General features: G+C 44.1%; 1 protein-coding gene across 2 annotated transcripts in view; it reads left to right on the top strand.

Annotated features, from left to right (window-relative positions):
* The window catches only part of LOC120978917 (calcium-activated chloride channel regulator 3A-1-like), an 81,720-nt gene that overhangs the window by 41,003 nt on the left and 26,609 nt on the right, over window positions 1–14,108 (top strand). For both annotated transcript variants that reach the window (XM_040407349.1, XM_040407348.1), the window contains one exon: window positions 10,828–10,996. In XM_040407349.1, the coding sequence (XP_040263283.1) occupies window positions 10,828–10,996 (169 nt within the window). The remainder of the gene's footprint in view (window positions 1–10,827; window positions 10,997–14,108) is intronic.

The raw sequence follows: 14,108 nt of genomic DNA, 5'->3' as shown, positions 1-14,108 counted from the left end.
CTGGGACCTCCTTCTGCCCTATCTCAGGTTCGCAGTGCGAGAGGTACCCCAGGCCTCTACTGGGTTCTTGCCCTTTGACCTGCTATATGGCAGACACCCTCGCGATCTCTTGGATGTGGCCAAGGAGGTATGGGAACAACAACCCAATCCACATAAAAGTGTCATTGAGTACATTACCCAGATGCAAGATCAGATAGAGACAGTGTTGCCTCTTGTTAGGGAGCATATGGAGGCAGCTTAGCGAGCCCAGAGTCGGGTCTATAATCGGCAGGCTCAGGTCCGGATCTGTAACCCGGGTGATCAGGTTTTGGTTCTGGTGCCGACCATGGACAGTAAGTTCCTGGCTAGGTGGCATGGGCCCTACGAGGTACTCGAGAAAATTGGAGATGTAAACTACAAGGTACAACAGCCAGGGCGGCGAAAGCCAGAGCAGGTTTACCATGTGAATTTACGCAAACCATGGAAAGATAGGGAAACCTTTACAGAAGAGAGCCCGCGGCTGGGTTTTCTATGAGAAGAGGTACCGGCCCCTCTGTCTGGTGCAAGAGAGGCTGCTGCCACAGTAAAAATTGCTGACAGTCTCTCCTCTGAACAAACTCAGGAGGCCAGGGAGTTCGTTAGTCAGAACATGGATGTGTTCTCAGACCTCCCTGGACGCACTTCCATAATCTAGCATGACATTGTCACTGAGCCTCAGGCAAAAGTCTGATTAAAACCATACCGGGTGCCCGAGGCTTGGCGACAAGCCATATCGGAGGAGGTTCAGCTAATATTGCAGCTAGACATTATTGAGGAGTCAAAAAGTGAGTGGGCCAGTCCTATAGTATTGATACCCAAGCTGGACGGACGTTGCAGTTTTGTAATAACTTTCGAAAACTTAACAAGGTTTCCAAATTCGATGCATATCCCATGCCCCGGGTGGATGAGCTCATCGAGAGGTTAGGACAAGCCCGGTATTTTTCTGTTTTGGACCTCACAAAAGGGTACTGGCTGGTGCCCTTAACGGAGGCTGCCAAAGAGAAAACTGCCTTCATCACGCCTGAGGGGCTGTATCAATATAAGGTCTTCCCTTTGGTCTGCATGGCGCCCTCGCCACTCTTCAGCGACTTATGGACATTGTGCTTTGTCCACATCGTCCGTACGCTTTGGCTTACCTGGACGATATTTTCATCCACAGTATCGACTGGGAAAGTCACCTACCCAAAGTGCAGGCTGTAGTGGACTCCCTTAGGAAAGCTGGTCTAACCTCTAACCCAAAATAATGTGCGATAGGGTTAGACGAGACTAAGTACCTGGGGTATGTCATTGGGCACGGAGTCATCAAACCCCAAGTGAACAAAATAGAGGCGATACGGAATTGGCCCTGGCCTGTCACCACTAGGCAAATAAAGTCATTCCTGGGAATGGTGGGCTATTACATGAGGTTTATTTCCCACTTTGCTACTCTAGCCGCGCCCTTGACAGGACTCTTGAAGGGACACAAGTCAGTCATGGTTCGCTGGGATGAGTGGGCGGAAGAGGCTTTTTCCTCTTTGAAGTCGGCCCTGTGCGAGTCACCGGTTTTGGTGACGCCGACTTCAATAAAGAGTTCGTAGAACAGACTGATGCCTTCAAAGTAGGCCTCGGTGCTGTACTGTGTCAGGAAGTCAACGGGGAGGAGCATCCCATTGTCTTCCTCAGCCATAAGCTCACCCCAGCCTAGACTCAGTATAGTATAGTGGAGAGAGAGTGCCTGGCTATCAAGTGAGCACTAGAATCTCTCCGCTATTATTTATTGGGGAGAAAATTCTGCCTGGTGACTGACCACTCCCCTCTCAAGTGGATGAGCCAGGCCAAGGACAGAAATGCCCGGGTCACCCGATGGTTTCTCTCCCTACAAAACTTGACTTTTCGGTGGAACACAGGGCAGGCCGGTTACAGGGAAAAGCGAATGCCCTTTCCCAGGTGACCTGTCTGGCGTGTGTTCACCCCCTCAGGGTTGAACAAAGGAGGGGGTATGTGACACAGTGAGAGGTTTGGTCTGGGAAAACAGTTTTTTTTTTCCCCAACATGTGCTGGGAAAAAAGCACCTGGCTGTCCTTAAATAGGCAGCTGGGCTCAGAAGCCAGGTCTCTGTGTTGGGATCTGGGAACCGTGTGTCTGGATGAAGGCTTGCTCCCTGTTTGGCATAAAAACAGGTTGGTGCTGCTATCAGCAAGGACTCTTTGAGGCAGAATTGCTGCATGGTGTGAACTACCACCAACACCGCAAGGTGACTTTTTGTTTGAATATGACTGTTTGTTTGTCACTTGCCTAAAGTGTGAATAATACACTGAACTGTGTGATCCAAAGAACTTGTTGTTGCTTCTATACTGTGGCCGCTAATCCTGTCTACCAGAGCGAGTCCCCACAATACGTGAGTCCATGGTCTGGACGGAATAGGTAACGGAAGTAAAGATCCGGAATGCCGAGTATGTGTCACCTTAACACGTGCACAGGTGGTACAGGCTGACACATAGTCCTTAACACACTTACGCCACCCCAGCCACTAGAATCTACGAGATGTGAGGTCGGCAGTGGCTCTGCTTGCAGGGTGTCCCGTAAGAACAGTACAATGATGTTCCTCAAACACCTTGTGATGCAATTCCGGTGGCACAAATAGTTTCCCAGAGAGACACGAATCCAGTGTGTCTACCTGAGCCTCTGACACCTTCACTTCAAGTTTAGGGTAAAGAGCGGATATAACCACCCCTTTAGACAGTATGGGACTCGGATTTTCAAAATCACCACCTCCAGGAAAACTACGTGACAAGGCATCTGCCTTGACGTTTTTAACCCCCGGACGATAGGCGACAATGACCATCTGGCTTGTCTTGGGTTCAGTCGTTTGGCCGACTCCAGGTAATCCAGATTTTAGTGATCAGTGAATACCATGATTGGATGAATCGCCCCTTGCAACCAATGATGCCATTCCTCAAAAGCCAATTTAATGGCCAATAACTCTATGTTAACCATATCATAATTTCTCTCAGCGTGAGAGAGTTTTTTTGAGAAAAATGCACATGGTCGCCATTTGCCAGGTGATGGGCCTTGCGACAAAATTGCTCCTACCCCCACCTTAGACGCATCCACTTCCACAATGAAAGGTTTTGATACACCCGGCTGCACCAATATAGGGGCAGAAGAGGAGCATTCCTTAACCTCTTAGGGACACAGCCTTATTTCACCTTACGGACCAGGCCATTTTTTGCAAATCTGACCAGTGTCCCTTTAAGTGGTGATAACTTTAAAACGCTTTGACTTATCCAGGCCATTCTGAGATAGTTTTTTCGTCACATATTGTACTTCATGACACTGGTAAAATGAAGTAAAAAAAAATCATTTTTATTTATAAAAAATACCAAATTTACCAAAAATGTGTAAAAAATTGCAAATTTCCAAGTTTCAATTTCTCTACTTCTATAATACATAGTAATACCTACAAAAATAGTTATTACTTTACATTCACCATATGTCTACTTCATGTTTGGATCAATTTGGGAATGATATTTTATTTTTAGGGGGATGTTACAAGGCTTAGAAGTTTAAAAGCAAATCTTGAAATTTTTCAGAAATTTTCAAAAACCCACTTTTTAGGGACCAGTTCAGGTCTAAAGTCACTTTGTGAGGCTTACATAATAGAAACCACCCAAAAATAGAAACCACCCATTCTAGAAACTACACCCCTCACGGTATTCAAAACTGACTTTACAAACGTCGTTAGCCCTTTAGGTGTTCCACAAGAGTTAATGGCAAATGGTGATAAAATTTCAGAATTTAGATTTTTCCAGTAACAAAGCAAGGGTTAACAGCCAAACAAAATGCTATATTTATTGCCCCGATTCTGTAGTTTGCAGAAACACCTCATATGTGGCCATAAACTACTGTACGGGCACACAGTAGGGCATAGAGGGAAAGGTGCGCCGTATGGTTTTTGGAAGGCAGATTTTGCTGGACTGTTTTTTTTTACACCATGTCCCATTTGAAGCCCCCCTGATGCACCCCTAGAGTAGAAACTCCATAAAAGTGACCCCATCTAAGAAATTTCTCAAGGTATTCAAAACTGATTTTACAAACTTTGTTAACCCTTTAGGTGTTCCACAAGATTTAATGGAAAATAGAGATACAATTTCAAAATTTCACTTCTTTGGCAGATTTTCCATTTTAATAATTTTTTTCCAGTTACAAAGCAAGGGTTAACAGCCAAACAAAACTCAATATTTATGTCTCTGATTCTATAGTTTACAGAAACACCCCATATGTGGTCGTAAACCGCTGTACGGGTACACAGCAGGGTGCAGAAGGAAAGGAATGCCATACGGTTTTGGAAGGCAGATTTTGCTGGACCATTTTTTTTGACACCATGTCCCATTTGAAGCCCCCCTGATGCACCCCTAGAGTATAAACTCCAAAAAAGTGACCCCATTTTAGAAACTACGGGATAGGGTGGCAGTATTGTTGGTACTAGTTTAGGGTACATATGATTTTTGGTTGCTCTATATTACACTTTTTGTGAGGCAAGGTAACAAGAAATAGCTGTTTTGGCACCGTTTTTATTTTTTGTTATTTACAACATTCATCTGACAGGTTAGATCATGTGATATTTTTATAGACCAGGTTGTCACGGATGCGGCGATACCTAATATGTATACTATTTTTTTTATTTATGTAAGTTTTACACAATGATTTCATTTTTGAAACAAAAAAAATCATGTTTTAGTGTCTCCATAGTCTGAGAGCCATAGTTTTTTCAGTTTTTGGGCAAATATCTTGGGTAGGGTATGATTTTTGCGGGATGAGATGACTGTTTTATTGGCACTATTTTGGGGTGCGTGTGACTTTTTGATCGCTTGCTATTACACTTTTTGTGATGTAAGGTTACAAAAAATAGCTTTTTTTACACCGTTTAGTTTTTTTTTCAACGGTATTCACCTGAGGGGTTAGGTCATGTGATATTTTTATAGATCAGGTTATTACGGATGCGGCGATACCTAATATGTATACATTTTTTTATTTATGTAAGTTTTACACAATGATTTCATTTTTGAAACAAAAACAAAAAAATAAAGTTTTAGTGTCTCCATATTCTGAGAGCCATAGTTTTTTCAGTTTTTGGGCGATTATCTTAGGTAGGGTCTCATTTTTTGCGGGATGAGGTGACGGTTTGATTGGTACTATTTTGGCATACATACGACTTTTTTGATCACTTTTATTACCTTTTTTGGGAAGTAAAGTGGGCAAAATTTCAATTTCATCATAGTTTTTTTTAAGTTTTTTTATGGCGTTCACCGTTCGGGTAAAGTAACATGACCGTTTTATAGATCAGGTCGTTACGGACGTGGTGATATCAAACGTGTAGGGAATTTTATTTTTTTCATTTTTAATCAGTGATAAATGTGTTTTTTGATTTTTACTTTTTTTTCACTTTTTTTTTACCCAGACCCACTTGGTTCTTGAAGATCCAGTGGGTCTGATGTCTGTATAATACAGTACAGTACACTATATAGTGTACTGTACTGTATTTTCACTTTACAAAGTCTGATTAGACTTCTGCCTTTAGCAGAAGTCTAATCAGCACCATGGACAGCCTCTGATCAGTACCATGGACAGCGGGACGACTGTGAAGGCGTCTGGTTGCCATGGTACCCATCACTCGCTGCCACAGCAGAGCAGTGGGTGATGGGGAGGGAGGGGGGCCCCCTCCCTCTCCCATCGGGGGCTGAAAAGGCACAGCAGCCCCCGATGGGAGAGGGAGGGAGCTCCCTCTTAACCTTTTCCATACAGTGGTCCTTACGGACCGCGGCATGGAAGGGGTTAAACGCATGGCATCTGTGCCAGCACAGATGTCATGCGTTTCGGGCAGAGTGTCAGCAATATCCTGACACTCTGCAAACCGCTCGGCCATCCTGAGAGAGGGGGCGGGCGGATGATCGCATACCTGCCCGCCCCCCCAAGCTCCGCCCGCACCGCACCGCCGCCCGCCCTCCCTGCCGCACTCCCTGCACCCCCCCCTCACTGCGCCCGCCGGTACATAATGAAGAGGGCAGCAGGGGGGGTCAAACATTAAAATTAAGCTTATTTGAAGTTTCTGATCCCCGAGGTCACAGACCGCGGGGATCAGACATTTCCGTAACCGCAGCAAACCGCAGGTCTGAATTGACCTGCGGTTTGCTGCGATCGCCGACATGGGAGGGTCACAGGACCCCCCGGCGCATCTAGCCAAGGTGCCTGCTCAATGATTTGAGCAGGCACCGGGTTACGATCACCGCCCGCTGGGTGGCGGTGATCAGAACCATACATGACGTACCGGTACGTCATGTGTCCTTAAGTACCAGGACAACATAACGTACCGGTACGTCATGTGTCCTGAAGAGGTTAATCGCAGAAAAGGCTTGCAACGCCGAATCAGAACACACTGAGACATCCGTCCCTCTCTCAGTCATGTCAGTTAAGGGTTTCACTATTGTTGAATAATTTGAAATAAATTTTCGATAATAGTTGGTAAACCCTAAAACCTCATAAGAGCCTTCAGATTTTAGGGTCGATCCCAGTCCAATACAGTACGAACTTTCCCTGGATCCATTTGAAAACCCGAAGATGACAGCAGGTAACCCAAAAACTGCACCTCGTGTACAGCAAAAACACATTTCTCTAATTTTGCATACAATTTATTGTCCCTTAGGATCTGTAACACCTGTCTCACATGATCCTGATGTGTTTCCACGTCTGGAGAATAAATTAGAATGTCATCTAAATACAAGACTACAAACCTCCCCACCAGGTGATGAAAAATGTCATTCACAAAGTGTTGGAAGACCGCAGGAGCATAGGTCAATCCGAAAGGCATGACCAAGTTCTCAAAGTGCCCCTCAGGAGTATTAAAAGCCATCTTCCATTCATCCCCTTCCTTGATCCTAACCAGATTATATACCTCCCTTAAGTCCAACTTGGAAAACACCTTGGCACCAATAATCTGGTTAAACAGTAATCCGATTTAGTTCGTGGAAATCCAGACATGGCCGAAGACCTCCGTCTTTCTTTTTAAGAAAAAAGAACCCTGCTGCCACTGGAGACTTGGAAGGGCTTATGTGTCCTTTGGCCAAACTCTCGGTTATATACTCTCTCATGGCCTGTCTTTCAGGTTCAGAAAGGTTATACAACCTAGACTTAGGCAACTTAACTCCGGGAATAAGATTGATAGGACAATCATATTCCCCATGTGGAGGTAACTCCTTGCATCCACTCTCAGAAAACACGTCGGCAAACTCAGATATAAAAGAGGGTAAATTCTTGGTAGTTACAACAGAAAAAGATGTATTAAGAGAATTGTCAATACAATAATCACCCCAATCCAGAATATGCCTAGCCTGCAAATCGATAGTTGGATTGTGCTTGCTTTACCACGGTAAACCCAGAACCACCGGAGCCGGGAGACCTTCCAACACAAAACACAAGATAAATTCTTGATGAATCACTCACTCTTAATCTGATATCATGCACCACTTGAGACAAACACTTCTGAGCAAGAGATGCAGAATCAATAGCGAATACGGGAATGTTTTTTTCTAATACACTTGGTGACAACGGACAAACTGAGCATCAATTAGGTTCACCCCTACCCCACTGTCGATAAAGACCTCAATCCCCACAGTCTTGGACTCTAGTGCCACCTTGGCAGTCAAGAGAAATCGGGTACTATCAGTAACAAACAAATGCACATTTTATGACGCTCCTCTCATTCCTCCAAGAGTCAAATGAGAATTACATTTCTTTTTTCTCTCCTTTTGCCATTGCATGTCTTGATAAAATATCCCCTTTTACAGCAGAAAAAACACACTCCCTTCCTATTACTAGTGGATCCAGGGGTAGCTCTCCCTAACTGCATGGGTTCATCTCCCGGCCCAAACCCAGGAGTAGCTTCACCCAAAGTGTCAGAGGAAGACGATACGTTATGTAATAGAATGTTCTGAGAGAGTGGGCCCTTCGATCTTTTTCTCAGGCGTCAATCAATACGTACAGCAAGAAACAGCGGCTTCCAAAGGATTCTCATGAAAGGTCAAAGCGTCCTTCAGCCTCTCAGATAATCCCTGACAGAACTGACTACGGAGAGCCGGATCGTTCCACTCAGTATCCGTAGCCCACCTCCTAAACTCAGAGTAATAGATCTCCGCAGAACGCTCTTCCTGACGCAGGTCGTGTAATTTGGTCTCAGCCAGGGAGGTCCGATCCGGCTCATCATAGATGAGACCTAAAGCGCTGAAAAATGAATCCACCGATAGGACTGTGATCCGGTCGACAGAGAAAAAGCCCAAGACTTGGCGTCCCCTTTAAACAACAAAATAATCACACCCACTCTCTGACTCTCATCCCCAGATGAGTGTGGACGTAGCTTAAAATACAATTTGCACGCTTCCCTGAACCAAATTAAATTATCACTCCCCCCCCGAGAATCTATCCGGGAGGGCAACCTTAGGTTCAGGACAGGCCTAGTAACCACTACTAGGATCAGCCGCCTGTGGTCTCTGAATCTGTGAGACAGTCGTGCGGAGGTCAGCTACCTCCAAATACAGCCTCTGCAGCTGTCCAGCCAGTGCAGTGATAGCATCCATGGCTGAACTGATACAGACAAACGAAATGACGGTTATTCAGCAGTTTATAATGTCACAGATGCGGTGTTGGTGGGAAACTCCACACTGAGAACAGGAGGAAAGGAGACAGGAACTAGGCCTGGAAACTAGAGTCAAAGAGAAGGTCACCTCCTAGAACAACCCTAATTGAAGTCCTGACTACCTATCAGTATGAACTGACCTCGATGTTAGGAAAGTTCATACACAGGAACCTAGAGCCCTAACACACCCTGTAGGGCCCTGGTATAGTGACAGGACTTGAGACGACCTATTCCTCCACCAGAAGGATGAACAGGAGTCTCCCTCAGGCCTAGATACAAAAGACAAGGAAATACAACAAACAAAATACAAATCGGGAAGACGACACTTAACTTCACGTGGAGCAAAAGCAGTGCCAGGAGCTCAACCGAGATCCAAAAAACAGCTAGCCCAGAGTTCAGAAACTGAAGCTATAAACCGCACCCCCAGAAGGGGTAAGCAGTAATAAATAGGGGGAGTTAAATGACCAAACCAGCAACACCTGCAAGAGGTATGGTCATTATCAAAACAACACAGACACAAATGATCCACAAGGAACCAGTCAGATTAACCCACGTGTTGCCACTCTCTCTGATCTCCTAGCACCTGTCACGGGAGTGTCCGCGACAGTATGACAATGTAAATTCACAGCAGAACGGCTAATAATATATACTTATTTTTCCTATTAGTACACCGCAACAATGGCTGTATGACAATGCAAATTCACTGCAGAACGGCTAATAACACATACAGATGTAGCAGGGTTAACACACAGACTTTAACTCAAATTTCTTAACTCCTTGTGTTATCTTGAAACAAAAGCCATTGAAAAGCAATTGAAGGTGTTTGCTTAACGCATTTAGTTTAGATAACACGTCTCATAAAGCATGTGTGTTAACTTATTTTTCCTATTAATACACCCCAACAATGGCTATATAACAATGTTGGTTCACCGCAGAACGGCTAAGACGTACGTATCTTTTCTATTAATACACCCCGTAAATGGCTGTATCACACAACACTTGTACCCCAATAACAAGCAAGGTTTTCTGGAATTGCTGAGCTATCATATAGTGCAAACCTAAAAGCAGCAGCATAACTGCAATTTGGATCCCCAGTTAGTGCAGCAAGGTGTAATAGAATCGCTCCTATTACCCAGGCTGTACACTCTCCTATTGCACCCTCTTCTCCTTTTATAGTGTAGATGATGCCTCCCTATCCTTTCCCTACACTTCTAATGATCTTTCCCTGAACTTGCAAATCGTTTTTTCAGCTCAATAAAGTCTTTCCTATCACTGTCCCCAGCACCTGCTGACGGTTCTCTCTGCACTAAGTACACTGGAAAATGGCTAAATCCAAGATGGCTGAGGCTATTTATAGGGCTGTGACATCACAGGGGGCTGGCTGCCGATTGGCTGCATGCATGGCATTGTGGGTGTTCCCTCGTTCCCAGAGTTCTTTGCGCCATGTGCATCAGCAGTTTTAGGAAAAAATGCAATTTGTTACCACGAAGCACAAGGAAATTCGACTTCAGTGCAAATCAAATTTTTCCAGAAATTAGGATCAAATTCCACTTCGTCAACTTCGATTCGATCATCTCTAGTCATTTTGTTACACAGAATTTTATTTTGTCGCACAAAATTTTATTTAGTGACAATGTCATTATGTTGCACAGATTGTCAATTTGTCGTACAGAATTTTACTTTTCTGCAAAGAATGTCACTTTTTTGCACAGAAGGTCATTTTGTGACAGAATTCTACAAAATGAATTTTGTCCATATAAAATGCACTGTGAACAAATGGGGCCCCATACACTGACACGGGGAGCAGGGTGCAGGCATTAGATACCTCAGCTTTTGCATGTATTGTACACTTTTGTGTATCTATTTTGCTTAAGGAACATTTAAAAAAAAAATACTGGGGCATTACAGGAGAATATTATAAATACAGGGATAAATTACTGTGGGCATTATAAATACAGGGATACACTACTGTGGGCATTATAAAAAAAACTGGGGGCGCTCCTGGCAGCACGCTGTGAAAAAATGGAGGTTGCGCTGGAGAAAACTGTGGTCATGTATATGAGCCCTTATAGATGTATTGTTTGTGTAAGTCACATGAGAATGACTTTGACATTCTCAGATTGTGTTCTATTCTGTTCTAGATGTTCCTCTGAAATCGTGGGCATGTATGTTTGCAAGAAACGCTCCTGCTCTGATGGAGAATGCATCATTGACCCTCAGACTGGGAATTTGGAAGAAGGTTGTATGTTCTTGGTTAACAGTACTCAAAAAGTGAAAGCCTCAATAATGTACATGCAGTCTTTATCTTCAGTAAGTCACCACAATATACAACGTTTTAATAAAAAAAAAAAACTCTTTATAACATCTATTCTAAAAATAAATCTTTATAACATCTATTCTTTTCATTTTTATCAGAAACAGGAAGGTAGACGTGGGATTATACACTGCTCAAAAAAATAAAGGGAACACAAAAATAACACATCCTAGATCTGAGTTAATTAAATATTCTTCTGAAATACTTTGTTCTTTACATAGTTGAATGTGCTGACAACAAAATCACACAAAAATTAAAAAATGGAAATCAAATTTTTCAACCCATGGAGGTCTGGATTTGGAGTCACACTCAAAATTAAAGTGGAAAAACACACTACAGGCTGATCCAACTTTGATGTAATGTCCTTAAAACAAGTCAAAATGAGGGCTCAGTAGTGTGTGTGGCCTCCACATGCCTGTATGACCTCCCTACAATGCCTGTGCATGCTCCTGATGAGGTGGTGGACGGTCTCCTGAGGGATCTCCTCCCAGACCTGGACTAAAGCATCTGCCAACTCCTGGACAGTATGTGGTGCAACGTGACGTTGGTGGATAGAGCGAGACATGATGTCCCAGATGTGCTCAATTGGATTCAGGTCTGGCGAACGGGCGGGCCAGTCCATAGCATCAATGCCTTCGTCTTGCAGGAACTGCTGACACACTCCAGCCACATGAGGTCTAGCATTGTCTTGCATTAGGAGGAACCCAGGGCCAACCGCACCAGCATATGGTCTCACAAGGGGTCTGAGGATCTCATCTTGGTACCTAATGGCAGTCAGGCTACCTCTGGCGAGCACATGGAGGGCTGTGCGGCCCTCCAAAGAAATGCCACCCCACACCATTACTGACCCAATGCCAAACCGGTCATGCTGGAGGATGTTGCAGGCAGCAGAACGTTCTCCACAGCGTCTCCAGACTCTGTCACGTCTGTCACATGGGCTCAGTTTGAACCTGCTTTCATCTGTGAAGAGCACAGGGCGCCAGTGGCGAATTTGCCAATCTTGGTGTTCTCTGGCAAATGCCAAACGTCCTGCACGGTGTTGGGCTGTAAGCACAACCCCCACCTGTGGACGTCGGGCCCTCATATCACCCTCATGGAGTCTGTTTCTGACCGTTTGAGCAGACACATGCACATTTGTGGCCTGCTGGAGGTCATTTTGCAGGGCTCTGGCAGTGCTCCTCCTGTTCCTCCTTGCACAAAGACGGAGGTAGGGGTCCTGCTGCTGGGTTGTTGCCCTCCTACGGCCTCCTCCACGTCACCTGATGTACTGGCCTGTCTCCTGGTAGCGCCTCCATGCTCTGGAACCTACGCTGACAGACACAGCAAACCTTCTTGCCACAGCTCGCATTGATGTGCCATCCTGGATAAGCTGCACTACCTGAGCCACTTGTGTGGGTTGTAGACTCCGTCTCATGCTACCACTAGAGTGAAAGCACCGCCAGCATTCAAAAGTGACCAAAACATCAGCCAGGAAGCATAGGAACTGAGAAGTGGTCTGTGGTCACCACCTGCAGAACCACTCCTTTATTGGGGGTGTCTTGCTAATTGCCTATAATTTCCACCTGTTGTCTATCCCATTTGCACAACAGCATGTGAAATTGATTGTCACTCAGTGTTGCTTCCTAAGTGGACAGTTTGATTTCACAGAAGTGTGATTGACTTGGAGTTACATTGTGTTGTTTAAGTGTTCCCTTTATTTTTTTGAGCAGTGTACAATGTAATCAACACATGCAATAACCCTTGTATAGCTATAATAAAAATGTCACAAGATTCCATGGTGGGTGGCAAAAACATTGGCCACAGCATTATACCTATGAAACTGGCTGACTGTTACATGTGCACTTGGCAGCTGAAGACATCTGTGTTGGTCCCATGTTCATATGTGCCCGAGAAAAAGTGTGCTTAAGACAAAACTGAACAGTACATCCATAAACCTGAACTCATACTTTAAGGCACCAGAATGGTCCACTCATATACTGGATGACTTTACTCTACTTTTAAGGCCCCATTTACACGACTATGTCCATTTTGCGGACTGCAAACCACAGATCCACAAACCACAGACATTGACCGCATCTTGTGGATTGCAGACCCCTTAAAGTCAATGGATCCACACTGCAATGAGGGGTGCACATAGTCAGTGTATATGTTTCGCAGAACTACGGTTTGCAGTCCACAAAACGGACACAGTTTGTGAGTGGACCATGCTACTGCCTTGAAGTATGAGTTCAGGTTTATTGCTGAACTGTTGAGCTTGGTTAAATTGAAGTTGAATTATACAATAGTTATGTTCACTACTCAAAAAAAATTAGGTATATTATATTACATCGTGAAAGTAGGGCTCAGCATTTTTGTAAAGGACCGGGCTGCTAACCGCTTCCAAAGATCCTTTCTCCTAACACGAAGCCATTTGCATTTCTGGACATAGGTAACACATCAGGGGTTGAAGAAGCATTAAATAGAGACCTCCTTATGAATATAGATCAAAAGAAATGTATTTTGGATTGCATCGATTTGTCTTTGCCATAATTATTTTATGTTTGATAACACTTATTATCTACAATGCACTGGGACGGCAATAGGGGCGAAATTTACCCCAAGTTTCGCAAATTTGTTTATGGCCCTTTGGAAAAGAGAAAATATTAGTCCAGCTTTAAACAAGAAAACGCAGAAAGGAGAGCTAACATTGTGGCGGCGGTATATCGACGATTGCTTGCTTATATGGAAAGGGGAGAGACAGGGTCTGGAAAATTTTATTACTGGGTTAAATGTAAACTTGGAATCTCAATTTTAGTAGCAACATCAGTGCCATTTCAGTAGATTTCCTTGATTTAATGATTTTTATTGAAAATAATTGTTTTAAAACTAAAACCTTTTTCAAATCCACGGCTGTAAATGCATATATTGATGTTACTAGTTGTCACCATGGACCTTGGTTAAAAAACACCCCCAAGGGACAATTTAAAAGTAGAGTAGAAATTAAGGACTACAGAGACTAAAGCCAGGTTATCGAGGAGCGTTTTTTAGAGAAGGGTTATGAAGAGGATGAATTGGAAAAGTGCAGTAAGGATATAGAGAAAAGCTTTTAAAATTAGGAGTTGAAAGAGT

This window comes from Bufo bufo, chromosome 9 (assembly GCF_905171765.1).
Source record: "Bufo bufo chromosome 9, aBufBuf1.1, whole genome shotgun sequence".
NCBI classification, from domain to species: Eukaryota; Metazoa; Chordata; class Amphibia; order Anura; family Bufonidae; genus Bufo; species Bufo bufo.
The sequence above is the reverse complement of the archived record's forward strand: the minus strand, read 5'-3'. Positions and strand labels throughout refer to the sequence as shown.